This window comes from Crassostrea angulata, chromosome 3 (assembly GCF_025612915.1).
Source record: "Crassostrea angulata isolate pt1a10 chromosome 3, ASM2561291v2, whole genome shotgun sequence".
Lineage (NCBI taxonomy): Eukaryota > Metazoa > Mollusca > Bivalvia > Ostreida > Ostreidae > Magallana > Magallana angulata.
In genome coordinates this window covers 30,997,847-31,023,833 of record NC_069113.1, presented here as the reverse complement: position 1 = coordinate 31,023,833, position 25,987 = coordinate 30,997,847, and the positions used below count along the sequence as shown (strand labels likewise).

Here is a 25,987-nt window from a genome sequence, read left to right as displayed (position 1 = left end):
CTGGAGAAGAAGAAAAATTTTAAACATTTTTCTATATGTTTCTATGCAAAACCTTGAATCCCTCTTCTTCAGGGGTCATGATTTTCACAATTTAGAATCTACATTATCTGAGGATGCTGCAAAGTAATTTCACAAATTGTAGCATTGCAGTTCTTGAGGAGAAGATTTTTAAACATTTTTCCTATAACTTTCTATTTCTTCGAACTCCTCTTGGTGCCTCAGTACTAGTCTGGGGTTACAATTTTAACAATTTAGAATTTTTACTATGTATACAAACTTTGATACAAATATTGGTATTTCTTGTGCAGTAGTTCTTGAGAAGAAGATTTTTTAAGAACACACCCCATTTGCACCGTTTTGTTATTATCTCCCTTTAAAAGAGGGTTTTGCCCTTTATTCTAACAATTTACAGTGTAGAATCCACTTCCCATAAGGATGTTGTGTATCAAGTTCTCTTTGGCCCTGTGCTATATAGAGAAGAAATCAAAAATATGAAACGTTTACAAACAGACGGACAGGCAGACAGACGGACGGACGGACAACGGGCAACAGGTGATCAAAAAAGCCCACTCAAACCTTCAGTTTAGGTGAGCTAAAAAGTAATTCTTACGGTCTTTCTTGGGTAATGTTTTGGAAATTGTTATGTTATACGGAACCGTGTCGCTGACAATGAGTAGCTTTCCTATGGCTTGAACTGTTATATTTTTCAGCCCTTCATTCATTTTCATATGAGTGAAGCTTGCACTTAAAATATCTTGGCCAACTGGGAAAGACATTTTTTCTTCCATCTTGTTATTTTTGCCATGAAATAGAATCTGCAAGCAAATGTAAACTTATACACAGAAAATGAAGGTGATAATAAATCTATTGATAGCTGATACTGACAACAGAAATATGGATTTTAAGTGGAACTAATGAAATTTACCATAATATCGATCATAGTTTAACCGTACCTTATATTGCTCAATGCCAACAAAGTCTTCAAACCCGCTCCACTGGATCCTGAGGTTGCTGGTCATGCTTTGGAAGTGATCCCTCCCAGCGTACTCGGTTACAGATAGAGGAACAACTTCTACAGTAGCATGTCTGACGGAGGGAGGACGATTGGAGATTTTGACTCCATTCGATGACTTTGTGCTTGTTAGTCCTGCCTTATTATGACAGCGGATGGACGAGAAGATGGTCTTGTTTTCTAAACGACTGTAGTCAAAATCTTGGTATCCTTTTCCTTCTGATATTCTAATGAAACTCTGCAGTTCTATTCCTTGTGGTTGGTATCCTTAGTGTAAATAGGCAAACACATGTTAAATTGTGAAATAGTAAGACAAATATGAATTTTGGCGAGCTGTGAAAACAGAACATACCTATGGCCCATTCACAGTGATCAATGCCAGATTCGTTATCAACAGCTTCAAAATTGACAGATACTTCATTATCCGTCCAGGCCTCCTGGTCTTCATCTGAAAACGAAATATTTGGAACAACATCGATAAATTGCAGAATCTAATCCAACTTCACAAACATATAAATAATAAATACAATATATTGATAATACAGCTTACTTGAAAGATCACCATCATAAACGTTAACAATGTCCGGTGGTGTGAGGTCAACCAGCACTGGTTCAGAATAAGAAATTCCTTGTAAACCCACCACATTGGAAGCAATAGCTGTGATGTGAACAAATGTATTGTGGACTAAGGTGACATTGGCGTTATAGGCAAAGTTGTTGAGTCCAACACTTTGAAAGCCTTGAATTTGTGTACCTCCTTTGGTGTAGCCTACCAAGAACATTCATTAAATTCACATCCACTGACTACTTTGATTAAAATAAAAAAAATATGTACTTATAATATAAATATTTGGCGCCAATTGAATTCTCATATAAATATGAATTTGAAAATTTAATCAGTTTAGTATTTTACTTTAATTCTGAAATACCACTAAATTATCATTTCATTCAAATTACTTTAAAAATAATACCTTACCTATTGCCCATTTGTACTCTTTGATGGCACTCACATCTTCAACAAAACTCCAAGCTCCGTGGATAGATCCCCATTCGTGAAGATATACCACATGGGCATTAATATGCTGACCACCTGTTTTATTCACTTGATTTCTTTCTACCATTTGAAGTGACAAATCATCAATAAAAAGACCTGTCTTATCATCAGTGCTTCCCACTGACAACTCTGCTGAAATATTTCTTGCTATGAAATAAAATGTGTGTCTATGCCATGACACTAGATCTCTTGTTTTCGATTTTCCATGTTCATCATGACGATAGGCCTTTGTATACAACAAAAATACATGTTTTGTTTTCCCTATACTTATGAATCCTTCTTTGTTTGACAATCTAGAGGCAGAAATCATTAAGTGGCTTGTGTAAAAATTTACACGATAAAGTTCACCAATAATTAGATTATTGATTATTTGTTTAATACTCCCTTTTAAGATCAAAAACGATCCTCCATTTCTCGCCATGTTCTTCGCAGAAGAAACCACTGCTGCACAACTACCTGTTGCTAGATTCCATTTTTCAGGATGAAAGTCCGATACTAGCGAACAAATATTTGTCTTGTTGATATTGTCCATCGATAGAGTTTTTATGGAATCTTCAAAAGAGGGATTTTCTGCAAGGTTTTCATCCACATGGAAGAGATACTGAGGCTGTGGTGGCGTTGTTTCCACTGCTACTCCATTAGAGACAACAATGTCCGACTTACGATTTACGTTGTCTATGGCATATACCTTGCTATATAGAACATCTCCTGTAATATAAAATCATTCGTGCGTCAAAATGTGTGTACTCGTGAGTGATTGTATGTAAGAGAGAAAGAGATATATAAATCCATACCTAAAGATATATTGGCAAACGTCTTTCGTGATATCGTTGTGTGCATTCCTACATTCATCCAGTCGTGAATACTACACTCAGTATTTGAATATTCTTCGCTTACTACTGGCGATTTTCCTACACACCAATAGTACTTAACAATCCCAGAGCCTGTATCCGTAAATCCATGCCACTTTGCTGCCACAACTTTTGATGTATTTTGATATTCCAAATCATGCAAACCTACGTAAAACCAAAATATAAAACTATTGGCACTTTCAGTATTTAGTAAACTAATTCTTTTATTCTTTGACCCACATACTATTTGCTTTTTACCTATTCCATCATAAATGACGCCTGCAGATGGTTTACTGTTGTCCGTCTTAAATCCGTCAGAAAATTCGGTGTGGTGGATACCAGAGAAACCATAAGCAATAACATTGCTAAAATACTTCACATCAGGAGCGAGGGAGATTCTCCGCACCCTAACCGACATTTCCGTATTGCCTAAATCCTTTTCATTGTCCCAAACATCATGCCCTGAAAATATGATGCGCCGTTTTAGTATTGTCATTTAGCGATATTATCAATTCGAATAGGCGATTTAACTATTAAAAAAGGTCAGATATCACCAATTCGATATGGGTGAAATCATCTTATAGTTTTCATTTTAAGTAAGTGATGTCACTTATTCGAATAGTTGCTTTAATTTACCTCAGTGATTTGAATTGTTGATATCATCTTTTCGAATTAATGCTATTATTACTTCGTTAAAGAATGAATGGTTATTTTAGACATATGGCGGCCGCCGAGGCAAGGGATGCCGCGTTTATATCAACATTCAAACAACATTCAAAGAACTGTTCGCCGCTTTGATAATGACGATGTTTATTGGAAGACAAGGTTATAAAGTTTAAGATTAATCGACAACAACTCATCTGTAGAGGGAGCAGATATTATTTCAGATTTAATTTGAAAGGATATGACCAATTAGAATAAGTGATACCACATATTCGGTTTGAAAAGAAGATGTCACCTATTCAATTAGATGATATCACCTATTCGAAGAGGTTATATCACCTATTTGAATTAAATACATGTGTGTGAAATCACCTAATCAATTTAAACAGGTGATATCACTATGAATTATTGATATCACATATCCAGATTTACTATTTAGTGATAAAAGATAATTAAGCATATTAAATCGGTAGATGCATGTTATACGGTTAAAAACCCCACAACATATATTTTTTATTTCAAGAAATATGTAGCGATATACAATAGAATTTGATTAATTTTACAAGCATTAAAAATTTAATATTGTCATTTAACATGTATTTATGTTTAAATAATTTGACAGTATGCAAAAGAAAAAAAATGTGAGAATTACACAAATGGCGTTCATTAAACTGCATTTGCAAAATTCAATACACGTAATTTACCTAATTTTATAACCTGAATTACGCGAATGCTAGTGAGTCATTTGAAGTTTAGTTACAACCATCCAGTCATATTTGATTAAAAAGAACATGATATAGCGAATTTGGATTTTTACGTATGTTTGTTGTTCTTGTTGTTCAATTATATCAATTCCATAAGTTTTCAAAGCATATTAAACATCATATATGATGATTTGAGGACTGCATCGGCTCACAGAACTGACAGTTGTGTAATACAGGTTCATTATTAAAACACAAACTTAACAAAAAATCGACTTTTGATACCTTAACACCCATGTTTCATTGTTATTTTCGAAAATTGGGAAAAAGAAAATTTTATTATCAAGTCTCTTTTTTTCATTATTTAGTTTACAATATATGGCCAAGATGGTGTTGATAGTCTTATATTTATAAAAATTATAAATAAAATTGCAAGAGTTTATCATATAAATTTACCTATTTTATTTGTATTTCTGGTTTTCAAGGAGAGGTTACTCTTTCAAATCAACGTAAACTTCCTCGGTAAAGTTTTTGAGAAAAAATATTGTGACAAAGGAAGTACCGGTTTTCTGTATTTAATTGATAGTTTTGTATTCTCTTGATACAATGAATTGTTTTTATGTATAATATAATTTTAATTCCATTCTCCGATAATGAAATGAAGTATTTGCTGAAGTTTGGATTTTTTTTTATTCATATCATGATTATGTTGATAATCAATTTTTGATCATATGAAAACGCATGAGGCATTTAAATATTTTTTATATAGCAAGGCGTAGTGCTTTATAAAAATGTAGATAAGAAGATTATAACATCTCGGGGTCGTTTGTATCAGAGGATATATGTCTGTTTTAACGAACTTTTTAATGTTACAAAATATATTGTTAAATGCATAAATTTATTTTAACGACAAAGAAAAGTTGTGTTAAATTTTAAAGACCTAAAAATAATCCGAGGCTATTAGCACGAAAATCAAGCCAGAAACACGGTATTCACAGTTAATGATAACAGAAAAATCACAATATTTGGTTTTTCATTCTTCAAAGTGGAGATATATTTTATCTTCAAAAACAAACTTAATCTAAAGAATGTGTTACCTCCTGGATATGTGCTAATATAAACGTGAAACGACTTTATGCATTCATCTGCATCAATAAACTTATTTTTCCAGTCAACCATAAATGACACATCCTCCATGATAAAGTCCTGATCTTTAAGGGGACTGTTCATCATTCTTTCTGTAACCTATATTTAATAATTTTCAAGAACATTGAATTATTTTTTAATAAAACTACAAATTAATTTTAAAGAATTTTAAGACTTAATAAAAAAATATCAATACATGTCAAAAAACTATTACCGAGCTTCCGAGGATATTTGTTACCGATGGTCTTTGTGTTACTATGACAACTCCATCCGATTTAAATATCGCATAAGTATCATCACTATACCATACTCTCACAAACACGGAATATTTGATGTCTGCGTGCAAATGAAATCCTATAAGGATATAAAACATGCATTACAAATAACAGCGTGTAACATAATAAAAAGTTAAATGCAAAAACATATAAAATGCATGAAAACATAACATGCCTGGTTTAACTGAAAATACAATAAAATTGTTTTGACCAGCATCGTGCCAAACCCGTTCTAACTCTTTGTGAAAAATTCCGGTTGGTACATCGTTGCTTGTCAATCCGACGCTCCACTGGTACCTTGATAGGACAAGAAAAATATTTCTTAGGTATTTCACTCGTCACCTTTCAAGTTCACTGCGCTCATAATAATTTTTTTTCAAAATAAGTATGAAAGCATTTATTTATTTAGCACAGATCAAATGATTTTTACTAAATAATTACAAAACATTTATAAAGAAAATTAATCTAAAATTGATAAAAAACATGTAAGTTTTATCTGGAACTATATTTTTGGGTGGAAGGGATTTTTTTTAAAGTTCAAAATTATGATTCTTTGAAAATGTATTCACAATAATCATTTATGCAAGCAAACTTTCAACGTATGGTTCAAACAACATAATATGTGTGCTTTGTATTACATGTAAAATCAATAGTAAACAATCTAATTGTCATTCAGCAATAAACCGTGCAAATATATAATAAACTCTGGTATTCTATAAGCCAAATTTCGCAAGAATTATACATTTGAAGTCCTTTTTTAAATAGCTGCATCACTGACTATGATGTTTTATTATGCCAATTACATACTGAAAACATAAGTAATCAAACTGCATTAAATTTATTAAAAAGATGATATACAGAAAAATTTTATTTCAAATCTAACTATTACTATTTAAAAAATAAAGGAGTCAGTTTGAAGTAAAACAGGTCATAAAATATACGCAGCTTTATGAAGATATTTTTTCTTAATCAAAATATTCAATCTGATCATATTTGAAACAATATCTTATGTAATTATCCTGCTTTGTAATATATAATGGCAATAAATATCAATACAGCAAAACTGCATTTTCAGTGCAATAAGATCAAATTGAATGTGCCATTACTCAGAGAGACGAACACGGGCCGACCACTTTTTTAGCATTCATAAGGCGTAACAATAAATTTATTTTTTTCATTTCAGAAAACGTGAAAAAAATAATCCGTTCAATTTGTTGAAAATAACTAAATACAATGCTTTTATCGAATCATTAGCTACCAAAGTGGAGGTTGTCCTTGTCTGTGTACTATTTTCCATTTCCCTTGCAGTAAGGTATCACTTGGCGTGTATGCAATGTCCACGTCACCATCCATCACATCCAAAACTTGCAGTAAGTTGTTTGTGTTATCTGATAATAAGGCAAATAAAATTTATTAAATTTTGAACTCACAGGGAGTATGTTGATATAATCAATACACAGGTACTCCAATACTAAAGCTCTTACGTTTTGAGACATCGTTGCAAGAGGATCCATTTATATGACAGACTTGGTCTTGGGGAGCACACACACAGTGTCCTTCACAAGATGTTGCTCTACATCTTCTGACTAGAAACAGCGTACCACCCGGTACTTTTAGGAATTGAGAATGGATCAAAGAGCTAGATAGACCAGCCTTTAAGGTATAAAAAAATACATTACACTTTAAACATGATGTGCAATCAGTAGTAGTTATAATATTGTTGGTTTTATGCAGCTACCTGATGGGCGTCGTAAGAGTGGAGTGACTTTCATTATAGCCACGCCCATCCGGTATTTGTGCACAATAAATCGTCAATGTTATATTTGGTAATTTACTTGTACAATTGTTAACCACTATTCATCATATCGTAACTGCACTAGAATACGTACAGTATGCTGCGAATTTGTTTTCTCTAACATTACACTTTATTCTACATATTATCAAACGACTTTTTATCCCCAAAATTGGCAAATCTTAATTAGGAGTATTCTATTTTTTAATTCATAGAGATGATTTGACTGTTTGTTGTTATATTTAATATTTCTCATTTATTCATTTTCCGACTTCTAGTACCGATACTTGCTTCAAAGAATTCAACATCAATTTTATGTTTAAAAACACCAAGTAGTGCAATGCTTCTGAACTTAAAATTTAATTTAATTAATGATGATATCTACTTTTTTAAAAAAAATACCAATAATATAATTTTAATCATTTTTTGACATAGATAGATAGACAGATAGATAGATAGATAGATAGATAGATAGATAGATAGATAGATAAATTAACATAAGCGAAAATGTACGTCGCGAAATCGGCTATCGTCAAATCTAATTTAGCTATTCAACTCCGTCCACAAAACAAATTCATTATCAAATTGCGTTTTTATCATGTGATTGGGTTTCTTTAAATATTTTTTAAATATATGATACCCGGATTTCTTATTGCATGTGTTTCTTAACTTTTTCGCACATTTGGAGGAGAATATGGAAATACAATCTTTTGGTCTAAACCATTCACGATATTGTCTTGCCTTATGCTTAAAGTAAGATTGTGAACAAGTATCTGTCAAAGAACGTTGTCAGTTATACGTATTTTATTTGGGCAGTTTTGATCTGAAGGAATCTCTTACAATGGACAATTTTATGCTAGTAAACAACTCGGATGAAGTTTTTATCTGAGATATTGGGCTGAGTTTTAAAAAAAGTGTATATGTTCAGGCTTGCTTTCAAGATCATAGCTGCTACGTAGGTTTTTGTAGCAGCTACATGTACGCTGTTGAACGATAAGCTAGCCTTGTGTAGACATTCGTACCCTACATTGCTGCTACTTATTTATCACTTTGTAACAAACCTGAAATTTATTTTATTTAGTGATATTTTGTATAATTTATTATGAATTCTAACGTGTATTTCCGCTGGAAATTAATAAATTTTGTTGATGTATTAAGTCTTTAGTTAAATATTTCCAACTTTATATCAGAGCCGTAGCTGCTAAACTAGCAGTCCGTTAAAAAACCTGGGGCCCGTTTCACAAAGCTGTCATAAGATTTATCATAAGACATGTCTTAAGATTGTCATAAGATTTGACTTATGATTATCATAAGATATGACATAGCTGTTTCACAAAACTGTCATAACTTTAACTTATCTTAAGAAAATCTTAAGATAATTATTATAGGAGCGATTGCATAAAATTCAATCAGTAAATTGTAAAGTAAAGAATTTATTTTCGAAATCCGTAGTATAAATATATATTCAATAACATTACTGGAAACTTTATAATGTACCTTACGTTTTTGTACTTTCTTTTGATAAGAACAATAAAAACAAACCAGTGAAGAAAATAAATCTACATGAATTCAACTGAAATAAATTTTATCAACTACTGGTAGGTCTATATAATTAAAATAAGTGCAAAACATTATTTTGTGAAACAGCTATGATAAAAACTTATGACAAATTTTGGTCTTAAGACAGATATTTGTCATAAGATAGCTTTGTGAAACGGGCCTCTGTATAAAAATGTACGACCTTGCAGCTAGGGTATATCTGCTAAAATAGTGAACGTAGCCCAGATATCCTACATTTACAACAATAGAAACCACACCAAAGTATGGTATAAAATGGTTAATTTATGTACTTCTTATAGTAAGATTTACCTTATTTACTGCCCACACGGTGATAAACACATGCTTTATTTCTCCGTCTAACTTAATTGTTTTCATTCTGTACATTTGAACCTTTCCTTCATCCCTGTCTTTTCCTGTTATTGAATGATTCACTCTTTGAGGTACACCAGGTTCCTACCAAGAAAGTATTCTTTATAGAGACTTTGTTAAATACATATATTTTTAGCTAATTTTGTGATTTTATCGAACCATTTTTCATATAATAGTAGTTTACAGTTAAAATTGATCAATATATATATATATATATATATATATATATATATATATATATATATATATATATATATATATATATATATATATATATATAAGAACAGATACATGTATTTAACGAAACATTTCGTAAAAAAATGACGCACTGAATTCAGATCTGCACCCATGTACTTGGATCCTACATTGACAAAGTAGTGATTCACTTCTGAATGAATGTCTGCAAATCCGAGCCACGCCAAATTTACGGCATACTTTGACCACGTCATCGATCCATCTACATGGCGACTAAGGTCTGCTGCATGATCGGTCTTTATTGCAAACATTCCTGTAAAAGTGTTTTATTTTAATTTGAATATGAATTAAAAATTACTTTCATTTCTTTTTTAACAAAACCAACGACGACAGCATACGTAATTATCAATTCAACATATTGATAGCAATATGAGTCAAAAGTGGATTATTTCCAAAGTTTCCCATTAGAGTTTTCTCATGAGGACTTAACTGCCGAGCATTCTAGTGTTTTATAAATGTGTGGTCGCTTCAATATCAAATTTAAAAAAAAAGAAGTATGATGTCTTTTTTAAGGATATTTGATTTATGTAATATTTCGAGAGTTATCGTAGAAAGATGTCTACTGATTAATAAATTTACGTTACTTTGATCATACAAAGTTTTACGAGGAGGAAATGGTATTTTTCTTAATGCTTGCCTCTGTTTGGGGGAGTTGTGTCAACCAAAATCCCAGGAGATGAACTCGACGTACATATTTTGGCTCCATTACAGGATATAACAGTAATGTAATAGGTTACACCATCGTGCAAAGAAAGTCCGCTGAGCACAAAATCTCTTGCTATCCCATTTACCTAAAGTGTTAAAATGATATCATTTTCAAAACTTCTATTCTCTAAGTATACATGTACACATATAAATGCATAAGTCTTTAAGAAACTATTTTCAGTTCCAAACCGAATAACGGTATTCACTGTTGTAAAATATGTTACCTGTGCTGACGGAAGATCAAAATCACCACCAATATGTGCCCTTAAGGATATGTACTGCTTTTCTATGAACGAATCCTTATCACTGACATCCCATTCCACCTTCATCAGAGTTCTGTAGAACTGGATTTTACCGTCAATACCAATGTCTTTAGAAAACACTGGTCCCCTAGATATGACCGGAGGGCTGTCGTCTATGATGAATCCGTTTGACGATGCATCACTGAACAATCCTTAAAAATCAAATTGATGTAAATTGTTGTAACATGCAATGTTCTTTCGGTATTTTGACGCCTTTTCCTTGTTCTTTCTATTGTTCTTGACACTTTTTTATCAGAATAATATAAAGCTACAGGTATGAATCTCAGGAGAACTGCTACAATTGTTCAAAGCTTTTTACTCAATTTGTATAAAGTATTTGTGAAACTACAGTTACATTTAAAACTGGTTGTATCAGCCACTTTCTGTTAAAACGAAAAAATACTATAAACTTCCATGAAGCTGCATAACTTTATTTCAGATTTAATCAAAACAATTCAAAGTTTACGCAAATAGAAAAGTTTGTGCCACATTGATTAAACAATTAAAAACTCATTAAAGAGAATGATGATATATAATATAAAGGTTTTGGAAGTAAGCTTCGTTAAGATATGTGGTTCAATGGTAATCAACAATCAATAATAATCAAGCAACTTAGAGAAGTACATATAGGTTATTTCCCATTTCTGTTTTCAATAAAGTTCCAATTTACCTGCTCTGTTAAAAGCCCTGACAGTAACATAAATTCTTTTTCCGATTGGCATCTCAGGTTTTATGTTTAGCGCTGTAGCCATTTCAGTAACATGAACTTCTCGCTCTGCCATAACTTCCTTCCCCCCTGGTGTTGTACCTGCCCACCAAACAAATCGAGCGAGTCCCGATTGTGGATCATTAAAGCCAAGCCATCTTGCGTCGATGAAGTTTCTGACAAAAGAGTAAATTAGACATAAACAATAATTTTTAAATTTGACTCATAAAATACACTTGAAATAAACAAAAAATAGAAAACCTAAGACAACCTTATTGACTGATACTCGATATCTTCTATGGTTGTACCGTCGATAACAATGCCTATGCTAGGTGGACTGTTGTCCATGATAACACCATCTGATGTTGCTATGGTACAGTAATCTGCCGTGTTACATGCCATGACTGTTGTATAGTATATTATCCCAGGTCCAAAATGAACATAATCGATCTTAATTTCTAAAAAACAAAAAAAAAGATGTAAACAAATTATCAATTTTTATCCAACAGAAACTAATCATTATCGTTTGCGTTATGTAGTAAATACTTTATGATTCAAGCCATGGGCGTTAAATTTTGTTAGTATGAAATGCTTTGTTCAGTCCTCTTTTGACCGAAAAGCCAACATCTCGTAAATTTGTTAGATCTACAGACAATTCAACGATCTTTACGCTTATAACTATATCAAGAATGTATCTAAAATATTAGTTTTCTTTCGGTAACTGAAAAGTCAAAAATTACAAAATGACTTTCTGTTTTAGTCTGTCAGATAATCAATGATTTGTAGAGGAGATTGAAAAACGTATAAATGTTACTAAAATTTATTTTAATTTACTGGACAAAAAGATCTCAAATGTTGATTTAAATACCATTAGTCATTCCTACGGACTGTTCTTCTATAACATCACCGCACTCTGGACAAGTCCCTACACTTATTATATATTCCTTAACTGCCGAATGAGGATCAAAAAACCCTTCCCAAAAAACAAGTAAAGCTGTCATATCGGTTTGAAAATCTATGTCAAGTCGACTGGTTCCGTTTGGTTGAAGATCGAAAACATGTCCTTGTAGAGGAGGAGTAAAATCAACGCTGAAGGCCCATGAGGTTGCCAAAGAAACAAGCCCAGCTTTGTTGTATGCCTTGAATATTCATACGCTAATATCAGACTGAGTGCTTCGTTATAATCATCATATACAGTAAAATAGAATGCTTAAGCATTGAATCCTTTTTTTTGGATGTCGTCGGTCCTGTAACACACCAAGACATAAATAACAGAGATTGGCATCTCCGCCATTAGCGTGTTTTGTTGTTGATAAACGGGACCAACCTTACTTTGAGAACTACTCATAAGTAAACTGAGTTAATGATCTTAAACGAAAAGTATATTGTTTTTATGAAAATGTGCATAGGTTTTAGACGTTTTTGAAGCAATAAATTGAAAAATAATATTAATATATAGAAAATGCATTGGCAAGCTATAGAACATCGACGAAATCTCGAATGACGGGTAGCCAACTGCCTCCTAAAACTGCTCTCTTAAAATTGTTTATAAGTCATAAACTCATGAAAACATAATATTTTGAATGTTTTGGTAATAGAGTTTAGCTGTTTATATTTCGGTATAATTGTTTATTAGAAAGATTTAAACTAGGAATACTTTACAATAGGGATCGCGAGATTTAGATCAGTTGCCAATCTGTAATTTATGTTTATGAAACACCACGTGTGCAAACAAATTGGATACCGTGCTAATGTGGTAACGCTAACGCGCGGTTTTAATTTGTCTGCACCGCTTGGTGTGTTACAGGACCGACAGAATCCAAAAATAAGCATTCAATGCTTATATCTATATTCATACTATTTGTATGTATTGTCGATGTAAAGCCATATCATATACGCTCTTAGCCAGGGATATGAAACATACATGGAACAGCCATATTAACATGTTAAATAGTTCGCTTCCGCGACTAAAAATATAGTGTCAGAAACGTCGTAGAGAAAATCTTTTTTAAGGAGTAGATATAATTTAATGATTATTTTTCAAAAGTGCATATCAAATTGGTTAAGTAAAATTGAAAATTTCATTTAATCTTACAAAAATAATTAAATATACTCAGAACACGTGAAGACATAGATATATATATTTGAGCTCATGGCGCATGAATTAGCAAAAGGTACTCAGAAAAAATTAAAATTGAACGTCGCAGATTTCCAATGCAAACAAGACGAAATATACCCTGAATGTAAATTTATGAGTATAAGTTTACCTTTACTGATATATAATACGCATGTCCTTCTTTGAAGTGAAGCCGTTCAAGTTCATTATTTTCGCCACATTCTGTTTCAACACGTGTAAAATTCTTGATGTCATCATAGCCGGATTCAGAGCCAATGGACCATTCATAGTAATTTATTTCACTTTCGGCGTCATAGAAAACGTTCTTCCAACTACCAAGAAAAGCAACAAAAATGCATTGTCAGTTAAAACCCCTGATTACACAGCTGTTTTGACATGCAGGTAAAATGCTTGTTAATAATTACCATGCTTCAATTTCGGTATCGGAGGTGATGTGTCTACCGGATATTGTCACCGGGTTATCAGTTTTCACTGGAGGGGTATTGTCAATTAGGACTGGTGGCGATGATTTTATTGTTGTTCTATTTGCATAATCCATAGCTTCAATACAAAAACATTTATGTTATCAAATTATATCAATGTGTACTAGTAACTAAATAATCAAAAATGTGCTTTTCTGTTAGAATAGATTGGATAACCTTTTTTATTTACCTATAACTGTGGCATAATAGGTGCGACCATTTACCAAGGCAGTTCCATTTAAAACCTTGTGGTTGACGACACCAACGTCAAAGAAAGCAACGACATCATTACCATCAACAGATGTTCCTAATATTCAACAGAAAAAAACAACATAATTGTATATATTATGTATCTACCTGTCTGTCTTTTCCATGAGTGGTTTTCTTTAAAAAAATATCTTACCAATTCCAAGTTGGTAGTTCTGGATTCCTGATGCATGTGAAATGGTCTGAAACTCTTCAACATCTTGAAAAGTTTCCCAGTTAACGTATAGAACAGATGTAGATGTCTGCAAAAGGAAAGCTAATTTTATTTCACATTCCATAGGGTTCCAGAAACATAAACAGGCAGTGACTACAGCCTTTTCCCAGTTACATTGACTCCTTTATGAGAGAAACTCAAAGGAGGAAAGTGTTGTTTATGAACATGAACTGTTATTAACACATAGAATAATTAGTAATCTATTTACTATTACGTAAATAAAAAATAATAAAGTTTGTCACTGACTGTCTATGGAAATATATCGGGTTGTTAAAGTCCATAAAAATCAAAGCAGAGCTAAGCATTCAATTTGCCTTCTTTCTACAGACAGTTATTAAAAACATAATAAGCGTTTTGATTTTTCAAGGATCCACACTTTTGTACATCAATAAATTGTAAAAAGAAGTATAATGAAAAAAAATGTTAAGGCCGCAACGTTGTCGTTTTTTATTTGCTACTTGCCGTTCCTAAAAATATATACGGCATTCACTTAACGCATTTTATTTTTTGACCTATTATATTTATAGTTCGATACATAACAAAATGTTTTATTTATTAAAACTAAAAGAATATCAGGCAAGTTTACATTATGAGAACATTGTAGAAATCAAGTTTTGATATATAAAAAATATTGAGTGACCTGAAATTCTAATCCTTGTCTACTTCCAATCCATACTTTGCCAGCTAGAGGAGGAGTAAGATCTACCACAACACCGTCACTACACTCGTTAAGTTCCGGTAAAACTTGTGTCCACTCCTCATACACAATTTCAGTGTGTTCCGTATGGATACATACAATGTATCGTTGACCATGTTCAAGTTCTCCAGGCTCAAACTTGACGTTGATAAATTCATTGTCTGAAACAAATTATGCCGAATTTAGTAATATTAAAGTATAACTTGTCAGTCTATATCAGTATATGGCGTATCCATTGTGCAAACCTGTAGAAGAGCATTTGATAGCATCAGGATGACTACAGGGATCCCTGAGTGACAATGTATTGGTAGGAAGATAGTATGTTGTGACATCCACACTCTTTGCGTTTAGTACAGCAACTTTGTACGATTTGTAACGCAGTTTAGGCCACACAGCAGATATATAATTCATGTTAGGTGTATAGTCTGCATCTGGTTGAGACCAGTGTGCATTGGTTTCTAGGATAACTGGTTCTCCGTACCCATCTGCAATATTAATGTTATCATTACAAATGTAGTATGACACAAAAGTGTTCATACAGTTAAAATCTTAAATCTTATCAATGATGCTATAATGCAAAATGTTCATGAGAAGAAAGACTTCAAAAACAAACATTAATTTAAAATTAACCTCGATCTGGATCAGGTGTTCCAACGGCGTCAATAACAGTCTTTGGTATAATTAATACAGGATCAAATGCCTCACAATCTCTTACATGTGAGTACACTGTAGAATAAAGCTTCATCTTGTTAAAGCCCCTTATGGCTAATCCTCTACATTTTGAAAAATCAAATTGTCCGTTCAATTCAAGTATAAACGATATCTGAAATCAAGAGTTAAATCAAGTATTGTAAAACATAACAAATTTAGGCATGTGTCATCATTCAATACAGCCATTTTCATATCATATGTAAAACCATATCAATATCGTCTTTATTATGAAAATAACTTGGCTGTTAAAATACCTCGGTTTTTGAAACAGACAGTGTGTAATTGGTCAGTTCCCGCCATATAGTGTGTGTTCGCCCAATTTTGGATTGGTCAGTTATGGCCCATTCGTACTTGTCCACAACATTGTATTTCAGGTTAAAATCAGGAACATCGGGGTCGAAAAACAAGTCCATTTTTACACGGAGCTACACAGAAAATGATTATTGACGACTTTTTTCCATTGAATACCGTAGAATCATTATTTTCCGTAGGGAACCAGTGTTCGTGGCTTTCGTGGGTAACCGTTGCCCCATTAACAAGAAATATGTTGGCAACCCATGAAATTGATCCCAACGAATAAAAATGATTCCACAGTACTTTTATGAAACATTGATTTGTAAACATGTCAAAATTCAAAATCATTAATAAAACAAAGAACAAAAGACACGAAAAAAACAGAATAAAGGGTCTATAGATAATGAACATGAGTGATTGACCTGTTCTTGTCCCCCAGATGTGTTAAGATGTTGAACTTCAATGTTTCCGGTGGTTGGAGGGTTAGCCAGAATTCTTACTCCATCACTGTACTGCGGCTCATAACAGATGTGTTTAGCACATAACTTCACCACAAAACGGTATTTTATTCCTGGATCCAGCACAAGATTTGTAAACCTGACTTCTTGATGGCCATGGTTGTAGTAGAAATCCTTAAATGTGGTCCACTTGTCTACATTTACAAGTATCTTTCTTTATTGCATTATTACGAATTTTGCATATAAAATTAGATAGCTTTGTTAACTACATGTTGGCAAACTATTCATTGAAACATTTACTAACTGTTGTGTGCAAAATGTTCCTCAATAGATATATGCATATCTGGAGCAACCTTTTGAAGAGCAGATGGTATTTTCCAGTAGGCTTCTAGAGTATCGATTGATGACTGGTAATCAATATCCTCCATGCACTTCAGCCGATGATCCTGTGAAAATTACAGGCTTGTTAAACATATGCAAGCATCTTAATTATTTTTAATAGTTGCCTAGGGCAAGCCAAAATAAAACATTTCCTACCGTTTCATGATGACTAAAAGTCACATTTTCATCACCTGCAATAAGAAATACTATAAGATGTAACAGGAGTAATTCATTGTCAACTGTCATCTATTGTTATTAAACAAAAATGAAATCGTTACCTTTAAAACTACATGGTTCTCCATCGAAAACAAATACATCACTCAGAGGCGAATTTTCTGTAACGACGGTGACGCCATCAGAGGTAACTTCTACATTTCCAGCAGACGACACAGCAGTTATTGTCACATAATACGTCTGTAGACATGAAATGCATTTTAAAGCACGGCACCATTTTTTTCTTACACTATTGAAACATGAAAATCGTATATTTTGTATCTTAAGAATCACTCGTCAATTTGTTGATTTAAAAAACATCGTATTTAAAATAAAATTTTCCGTTTGATTTGATAAAGTTTATTTAGCTGTTCTGTTTGTTGTTGTTTTTGTCTATTGTTTTTCATATAACCTTAAAGTTTTCTAATGTAAGTCCTTTCGCTGTGTACGTTTGATTTCTACCAACATCAGTTTGTGGGAAAACATCGCCACCACCTGGCGTTGAACCAGCTCGGAACTTGAAGTCTACGTCAAGATAGACGTGGAAGAATCCGGTCCAGTGAGCAGATAGGCTAGATGTAGAGGTCGTGAAGTCTATATCCTCTATATCCTTAACAGAAATAAAAAGCTATATGTGAAACTGTCAACTGGTCTGAAAAAGATGTTTCGTAATCATGCATGCATATATTGTAAATAGTAACCTATTTTTAGAAATTGCCAGATACCTCTCATTACTACTTTATAAACAGTACTTTTAAAAAAAATATCTCATTCCCTTCCCATTTCAATTATACATGTAGATCAAATAGATCAAATCTCATGTATTTCTATTTAAAGATAACTTACCACAAACTGCTTAAACCCATCTGACTACAAAAAGAAAATATATGTTGCACGGTTAATACTTACAGGAGTTTAAGGGGGGTGTGCGGACATCTTGTATATTTGAGGACAAGAATGTAAACATTTCTTGAAATGGCTTGTTTCTGCACAAAACTGACCTAAACTGTTGCCAAGATATACATGTACAAAAGCAATGAATATGAGATTTTACATGTTGTTTATATGCAAAATATGCATACAAGAACAGGACAATCCATTTAAATTCACTTAAAACAGCTGTCGAACTGCGCAGCTACAGACTTATTTTGAAGATTTAAAAATCTGAAAAATATGAAGGGGGTTCATTGATGTCCTCTCTATAACCATTTGTTCAGAAATCCTGCACATTTATGTTGTAACTTTGCTTCAAAATAGGGTCCCCTTTTTTTATCAGTCGACAATTTTTTTAAATCTATTTTTAGAACACGAAAAAATTCTATTCATTCATCAATTCTATACTTTGAACTCCTGTGTCTATGGAGACACACTGACGTTATATTCTAAAACAAAATGTCAATTCAAAACAATCCGTGTTGAATTTAATATACATCTCTATACCTGTCCCATGTTTGTTTGATGGTGTTTTTTTTTCAGTTCTATAAGTATAAATTAAAGTAAATTCTTTTAAGAAGTAGGGTAGGGGTCTAAAAAAAGGAATTGTTTTAAAATAAAAAAGTATACATTATATTTCAATGAAAATATATTTTCAGTGTACTTCCATAGACACAGACAAATATACCTTGTGGGAATTGAGGCCCATTTTAAGAATATGGTACCCTACATTGAGATAAAGTTTCAACTTAAATAAGCAAGCTTAGACCTTTTTCTCAACAAATGGTTATAGAGAGGACACCAATGCACCCTTCATACTTTTTCAGATTTTAAAATCTTCAAAAAATGTCTGAAGCTGCGCAGTTCGACATCTGTTCTAAGAGATTAAAAAGGCATTGTCCTGTACTTGTACTTGAAGTCCTCCATGTCATTTTGTTTGAAAAAGTATGCACTTTTTCAAACAAAATGACATGGGGGACTTCATATTTATTGCTTTTGTATCTTTTGGCATAAGTTTTTGTCAGTTTCGGGCAGAAAGAAACCAGAAATGTTTACATTCTTATCCTCAAATGTACAAGATGGCCGCACATCCCCCTTAAAGTATAAATCATCATATACACCAAAAAGAATTCATACATTTGTATCCATGACGATTCCTTTGGCAGGAAGTTGTACATTGTGTACGTATGGTTCTGACACCCCATATGTTGTTAAACCCGCTACGTTTTCCGCTTTAATTGTCACGTAATAGGTATGATTTCCGTGTAGGCCCCATTCTACCATGGATATATTTATTGCTGTACAGGTGGGAGGCTGGGTCTGTTTACAAGCGTCACCACTTCTCATCCGAGTATAGCCATGAACCTCTTCTCCTTTAGGATGATGTCCTTTAATATAATGTATGAAAATAATGTGATTGATCTTGCCTGTGATTCTACTCTAAGCATAAGCCATTTGGTTATTTACAGGACAGATTTACACTTAGGTTGTCCATCCACAACTATCATGTTCCATATCTAATGAACTGCAAGTTTGATTACTAAAATCTTGGTGTGGTTTTAAGGGGTTTATTTAATAATAAAGATTCATTCTTTGAAATTTAAAAAAAAATTTGATTATTAACAAATTTAACCCATCTTGAAGTTAACATTGAAGTCTATAGGAAGTCTATGGAAAATTTTTAAATATATCTTTTTAGTACAAATATTTTTCTCACAAATCTCTTGGTAAAAAGTTGCAAAAGCTTTCCTTTCCTTTGATAATGCTAAAAAAAATTCATTATGTACCGCACATATTTTTAATAATTGATTTTTTAAAATTTTTGCAAGAGGCAGACAACTCTTTAAAAAAGTTACAAAGCCAAAAAGTTCATTTATTCGACTGCATACATATTCCCGAGTTTGGTTTATGTCGGCCTCATAATAATTTAAGAGATATTCAATATAGTTCATATCAATCAAAGTTGTTAAATTCACCACAATTATAGATTGACTTCCTTAAATGTTTTCATCCAAAATTTTGAAATGCAAATAGACTTTTGCCTTTTATATGTTTCGCTGTACTGCCTGCAGATTTGTATTTTAAATGAATCTACATCACAATGATTTACTTGACTCTTTTACATCTATGTAATCAATTTATTTATTCCTTATACATAGTCTATACTTATAAATTAAGACATTTTGCAAATAAACTACAAAATGCCTGCACCAAAGTAACTGCTTACACCTTTGATATTTCAACACTTGTAAGATGATAAGCTGTATTTGAATTTTAACTGAGAAGTAATTATTGTGAAATTAATAAAAAAAAAAACTACTTTCATTTTCGATAAAGAAGCCCGAAATAGCAAAAATAAGAGTAAGAAGGTGGACACGCTTTGGCGGATCCAAGTCATGGGTAGTTTGCATCAAAATATAAACTTGCAATAAAATAATATTCAATGATTACGTAAAATAAGAATATATTTACAAGGAACTTATTTAGAGTGTACATAGAAGTTAAGATTTGACAAATGTTGAACAAATAAAATGAGCCAATTCGTTTCTTGAATGCGCGATTTTAGTTTTGTTGGATAGAACGCTTGCGAAGCACGACATCTGGTGAGAGAATGGAATCGAACTTTCTAGAACGGGGTATATAAAAACGCAGGTTGACTAATTAACGTCATGGCGACAGGACGAGTTCATCATGCATCGCGGGAAGGTACCTAGGATCGGACATCTATGGTTAATACAAAAATGTTTATGAATAAAATGTAATAATTTAAAGCGATTTTTGTTTTGGTGAAAAAAACTTTTCAGAACGGAGTGCCCCAAGAACGGGGTTGACTAAATAACTTCATGGCGGAAAGTGTACGGAGAGTCAACCATGGGGCAGATAAACGTACTTTGGATCTAATAACTTTGGTTTAAAATATGCAAATAAGTATGCCTACATTTGCGGTTTTAAAAAAACCATTCATTCCTACACCGCGACAAATTGGTAGTAAACCTTAGACATTGATTTGTAAACAATGAACAGATTGTGTATTGCATTAAACGTTGAAGTTGAATAAGTATATATCTTTTATATATCTTTTATCTGAAATTCATATTTGGGACAGTGATAAAAATTAAAATCAAAATTTTGAAGAACAAAATTTTAAAGATACGACGCACTAAATACCTTCTCACTGTTTTGAAATAAAATTTTGAAAAGTTACTTCAAAAAAGTAACTGCCAAAAAAGTATTAAGGCCACGTATGTATGTATACAACATCAATTGCAGTTTAGATTTTTCACCCCTGTCTGTTCCTCTAAATATCAAGCCAGGCAATTAGTTTTTCATTCGTATTTTAAAAATTATGTTAAGAAAGCAATTAATCAAAATTCGGACACATTATATACAACAATGAAAAAAAATATGGTTCAACATATTAATATTTTTTCATATAAATGTGTAAATTGTAATTCCCGCGCTTGCGCGGAATATCATATCTAGTTTTACATAAACATATATGATTTCACAAAAAGGTACATTTTCTTACCAAGTGCATATTCGTATGTTAAAGAAAATGGGTCTTCTGAATCCTCAAATGCATCTTTACTCCAAAGAGCTAACAGGTGTCCATTTGAATGATAAACGTTGATAGGGGGAGTAAAAATTGGTCCCGTCACGTCTACATAACAAGGGCCAATAAACTGAAATGTTTAATCATATGTAAGATTATGTTTTTAGGAGGCAAACTTTCATTGTGCATGTTTTTTTGCGCATTTTAGTAAAACACAAAGTATTTATACCTTTTATGAAACGGTATGATAAATTGAACACAATATACAAAATACTGATAAATATGTTTAGATTTTTTTAAGGAAAAATTATTTTTTAAACGATTTTCCGTTGTGTTGTAGGTAAGCGTTGATATTGTGCTTTTATGGCGTTATGATAAAATGAGGCGCTGTATTAGAACGTGAAGATTACTTCTTTTCATTTTCGAATAAATCCATTTAACCACTCTACATTTGTAATACTCGAGGGCCAACAAAAGAGCAAAACGTGGTGAATTATGAAATGACCCAACTAAAAAAGGACAGAAGAATTTAATAAATTTTATAAATAAGGTAGAAAATAATATTACTAATCACTTATTACAATTTCAGGGAATTCCCTAATGTATTTTCTAATCTTTTCTTAGTGCAAAAAATGATTTTTTTATGTTTCTTTAATTAATGTACATGAATTTTGAGAAAGCTCCTTAAAAGAACCAAATGGTTGATTTTCTTGCAACTTCACCAATTTCAAGCGTTAGTGTTAATAAAAATAAGGGAAATTATTTTTGAAATATGAGATCTAGATCACGAAAATATGATCGTCATTTGCCTCACCTGGAGTCCTTCAACATTTGCTTTGCTGATAGACTTAATGACTATAAAAAAAGGGGTCCCCTCTGGTAAGTCTGTGTGCATGATGTGAATCTTTCGATGTTGCTTGGTACTTCTGAATCCCATAATGTCTGGAGCGGAATTATTAGACGTTGAAGCAAGTCCTACTTCGTAATCATGAACGCTGACGTTATCAGAAGACCAAGTCATGGTAATCTGAAAAATAACCCACAATAGATTAAGTAATTAATTTGCTTAGCTTTTATCATTACTACATGTAATATCTGTTTCTAGTATAATTTAAATAATTGTATGTCTAATGCATATTGTATACAGGGAAATATCCCCCGTTTAATTTTCGCCTTATTCGTCCTTGTTGTCAGCGGGCGAATTTAAGACTAGACGAACTCTAATGTCTTAATTACTAGTATCTCAATAAACAAAGCTAGCTGTGTCTGGGTGAATTCAAGACGAAGCGAATTTGTTTGCAAATGTTGAGGGGCGAAAAAACCCTTGTATACAGTTGATATTCAGTCTCCAACATACGTGTGAAGCCTTTGCAAGAACTGGACTTAATACACTTGGTGATCCAGATGTGTTTGAACAAAAGATGTTTCCCATGACGTCAACAACGGAACCATTCTGGTGATACAGTACTGGGAAAATATCGAGTTCAGACACAATTGTAGCCTTAGTTCTACAAAACACAGAAATACGCAAATCATATGTGAAGGGTACGTTATACTTTTGGAATTTGATATAAAATGCGACATGCAAACACAATCTCAATAAAAATACTACACTCACAAACAGTCTGGGGTAGGATTCTTTATCAATGTTCTATATCTGTTTTGATCTAGAACCCAGAATGAAGATTTCGTTACGTCTGTTATCAAGCCTCCTTTCACAAATGCTCCAGAAATTGCAACTTCTTTTACTTTCGGAACGTTTGACGTGACTGTTACTCCATCAGAACAAACTGGCTTGGATGGTTCTAGTGCTCTATTGTAGGCAACCACGCATGCGTAAAACGTTCCTTCTGATTTAACTGTGTGCATTACATCTGTTGAATATGTCTCTATGAGCTTGAAAGCAAATAACACTTATTTTTTTAACTAAAAAAAAATTTTTTAAAGATTTGGTTTAATTACTTGACTAGGATTGATATTACCAGTGTTCCATTGTCCAATTGAAAATCAGAAGGTCGCATTTGTTTTTTCTGAATTGCATATTGATAAAACAAAACTCCACTTTCCCTATCAAAAAACCCATCCCAGTGAACATGTAAAGTTGTACTCTGTTGGAAATCTAGCTCCGGTGTACCTCTCATACCGTCTTGGACTATTCCGGTGTGAGGAGGCGATGTATCTATTGTTATCTACACAAATTGTATTTTAAGTTCATTTTTTAAATCAATTTATGAATGAGATTTATTACATATTTCAAAACTTACTATCATTTTTCATTAATTTGTTATTCTAGAAGAAAAAGGCAATAAAAATTCAAGTTCTAGTGATATTTAAGCTTGAAAGTTATTTCATCTAATTCTTGGGACAAACGTACTTGTCTAAATCAATTATTTTACAATTGTTACATATTGCTTATGACTTTATAAAATCTTTTTCCTAATGCCTTATTTTCATATTATTTTTTCATTCTGGGTACATGTATAAATACAGCATGAAATTTTTCAAACAATAGATGTCATTACCTTCTTTCTAACTGTAGTGGTTAATAAAGCATTATTGACTGTTTTTACTTCAAGAAAGTAGTCCGAGTCATGCAGCCCATGATCCTTCCCTTGTAATAAACCACCATGCGCTTTGATTCGAGGATGAACTTGAAAATGTTGATGGTAAGCACCCCAGTGGTTTGTTTCATAACAGTTTGGTCCTCGGCTGTATACGCTGTATTTTTGTTGGCAGTCCGACAGATTCTATTTTTTTAATGCAAAATGATAGTTTTTGAAATTTATCATTAATAATGTTTGATTTTTTTTCAAATACTTTTATTTGATACTTAGTGAACAAAACTCTTTGCATTTTTTTTAGCATTTGTTATTACACAAAACTACATTTAACATTCCACTGTAACAGAATGATATAGATAGTACTAAGTAAAGTAAAATTAGTAAAACAAAAAAGGTAATGAAGAGTTATACCCACTTTTGCTCCACCTTGTGAAGGAATATCCTCGTGTCCATGTATAATATCTTCGCCCGTATAGTTGTCAAGCAGTTTCCAATAAATGCTTTTTAAGCCACTGTGTAAATCGTATGCAATCCATTCGATTCTACAATAAAAAGATTTTGATCTATTCATTTAAAGCACATATATTGGTGTTTTTCATTTCTGTTTTGTTCTTAAGCTCATCTGAGCTTAAAGCTCAAGTAAGCTATTCTTAATAGGAAATACCATGTTAAAAATCTACATTAATTTTGAAGGTTTTTTAGACACGAGTAAATAAAAAAGACACGGTTAAAACAGTTTTCATAGTTCTGACACATTTTGTTACGGGGATAACGGCATTATCACTATTCCTAAGAAAATATTACAACGGAAAATTATCCTGTTTTGTAGCCATGTTGTTTTTTTTAATAAAAATTAAAATAATGGATTGGCCTTAGTACATTGATTATAATAGCTCTTTAACATGTCACATGACAACATTTTTCATTCTAGTGTATTCATCAATCAAGTGAGTAAGGCTATAAAAGTCACACAAGTTTACGCCAGGTAAACAACATTCGCTTATAATGGGGAAGACCTATAGATTCAATTTTTGAATATTTTTAATTTGAGGAATTGAGTGAATTGAGGTATAATTTTATTCTTCACATTTAAAGGATTTAAAAAAAATACAATAACTATAATAATACATTTTTTAAAAATACAATAACTAGTTAGTAGTTGAGGAAGAAATCCATTATTCTTTAGTCATTCTACCGAGGGGCCAAATGCACAATATCCTTTTAACGCTCATATAAAGTCATTGTTGCTCAGGTGAGCGATGTGACCCCATGGACCTTTTGTTTAAAAGTTAGATATGAATGAACGATTTCTATACGAGAACGTATCATAATGAATAGTAGAACTTAGTTTAAGAGAACATATTGATGCAATCTTGTATTTACGTCATTTCAGCAAAATCCTCTAAGCTGTGTACGCTTATGTTCAACCTGTCTCCTCTTGTTAACCATAAGTTCTCTATTACTGGGGGTGTGGCATCCTTGTATATTGTTACAGTTTCATCCAATGTTTTATCAAATATATCTACAGCCCGAACAGTTATGTCTGCCCTGTCTCCATCAGACCAAACCAAGTTCAAGTACTCAGATTGGTCTTCGATATTCCGAACCGACTCAAATGTCCTGTTATCCTTCATGGAAGTACCATCTCTTACTATATACGACACCAAAAAATCCACACAACCTATTAAAAACAAATTTGAAAAATTACTAATTTAA

At 32.4% G+C, this 25,987-nt stretch overlaps 1 protein-coding gene across 1 annotated transcript in view; it reads right to left on the bottom strand.

Moving 5' to 3' along the window:
• The window catches only part of LOC128176835 (uncharacterized), a 37,427-nt gene that overhangs the window by 1,326 nt on the left and 10,114 nt on the right, over window positions 1-25,987 (bottom strand). The window contains exons 5-46 of the mRNA XM_052843382.1: window positions 25,655-25,952; window positions 24,687-24,813; window positions 24,233-24,457; window positions 23,693-23,899; window positions 23,329-23,606; window positions 23,068-23,218; window positions 22,525-22,737; window positions 21,687-21,840; window positions 19,295-19,545; window positions 18,071-18,094; window positions 17,637-17,834; window positions 17,290-17,425; window positions 17,168-17,202; window positions 16,935-17,076; window positions 16,595-16,824; window positions 16,133-16,303; window positions 15,798-15,990; window positions 15,413-15,652; window positions 15,111-15,328; window positions 14,393-14,498; window positions 14,180-14,296; window positions 13,933-14,068; window positions 13,659-13,839; window positions 12,260-12,530; window positions 11,663-11,849; window positions 11,356-11,567; window positions 10,608-10,837; window positions 10,316-10,469; window positions 9,753-9,931; window positions 9,364-9,507; window positions 7,187-7,355; window positions 6,961-7,090; window positions 5,878-5,999; window positions 5,642-5,781; window positions 5,379-5,526; window positions 3,176-3,379; window positions 2,861-3,082; window positions 1,989-2,774; window positions 1,563-1,781; window positions 1,365-1,460; window positions 954-1,279; window positions 611-815 (exon numbers count right to left, since the gene is read on the bottom strand). Of these exons, the coding sequence (XP_052699342.1) occupies window positions 611-815; window positions 954-1,279; window positions 1,365-1,460; window positions 1,563-1,781; window positions 1,989-2,774; window positions 2,861-3,082; window positions 3,176-3,379; window positions 5,379-5,526; window positions 5,642-5,781; window positions 5,878-5,999; window positions 6,961-7,090; window positions 7,187-7,355; window positions 9,364-9,507; window positions 9,753-9,931; window positions 10,316-10,469; window positions 10,608-10,837; window positions 11,356-11,567; window positions 11,663-11,849; window positions 12,260-12,530; window positions 13,659-13,839; window positions 13,933-14,068; window positions 14,180-14,296; window positions 14,393-14,498; window positions 15,111-15,328; window positions 15,413-15,652; window positions 15,798-15,990; window positions 16,133-16,303; window positions 16,595-16,824; window positions 16,935-17,076; window positions 17,168-17,202; window positions 17,290-17,425; window positions 17,637-17,834; window positions 18,071-18,094; window positions 19,295-19,545; window positions 21,687-21,840; window positions 22,525-22,737; window positions 23,068-23,218; window positions 23,329-23,606; window positions 23,693-23,899; window positions 24,233-24,457; window positions 24,687-24,813; window positions 25,655-25,952 (8,175 nt within the window). The remainder of the gene's footprint in view (window positions 1-610; window positions 816-953; window positions 1,280-1,364; window positions 1,461-1,562; window positions 1,782-1,988; window positions 2,775-2,860; window positions 3,083-3,175; window positions 3,380-5,378; window positions 5,527-5,641; window positions 5,782-5,877; window positions 6,000-6,960; window positions 7,091-7,186; window positions 7,356-9,363; window positions 9,508-9,752; window positions 9,932-10,315; window positions 10,470-10,607; window positions 10,838-11,355; window positions 11,568-11,662; window positions 11,850-12,259; window positions 12,531-13,658; window positions 13,840-13,932; window positions 14,069-14,179; window positions 14,297-14,392; window positions 14,499-15,110; window positions 15,329-15,412; window positions 15,653-15,797; window positions 15,991-16,132; window positions 16,304-16,594; window positions 16,825-16,934; window positions 17,077-17,167; window positions 17,203-17,289; window positions 17,426-17,636; window positions 17,835-18,070; window positions 18,095-19,294; window positions 19,546-21,686; window positions 21,841-22,524; window positions 22,738-23,067; window positions 23,219-23,328; window positions 23,607-23,692; window positions 23,900-24,232; window positions 24,458-24,686; window positions 24,814-25,654; window positions 25,953-25,987) is intronic.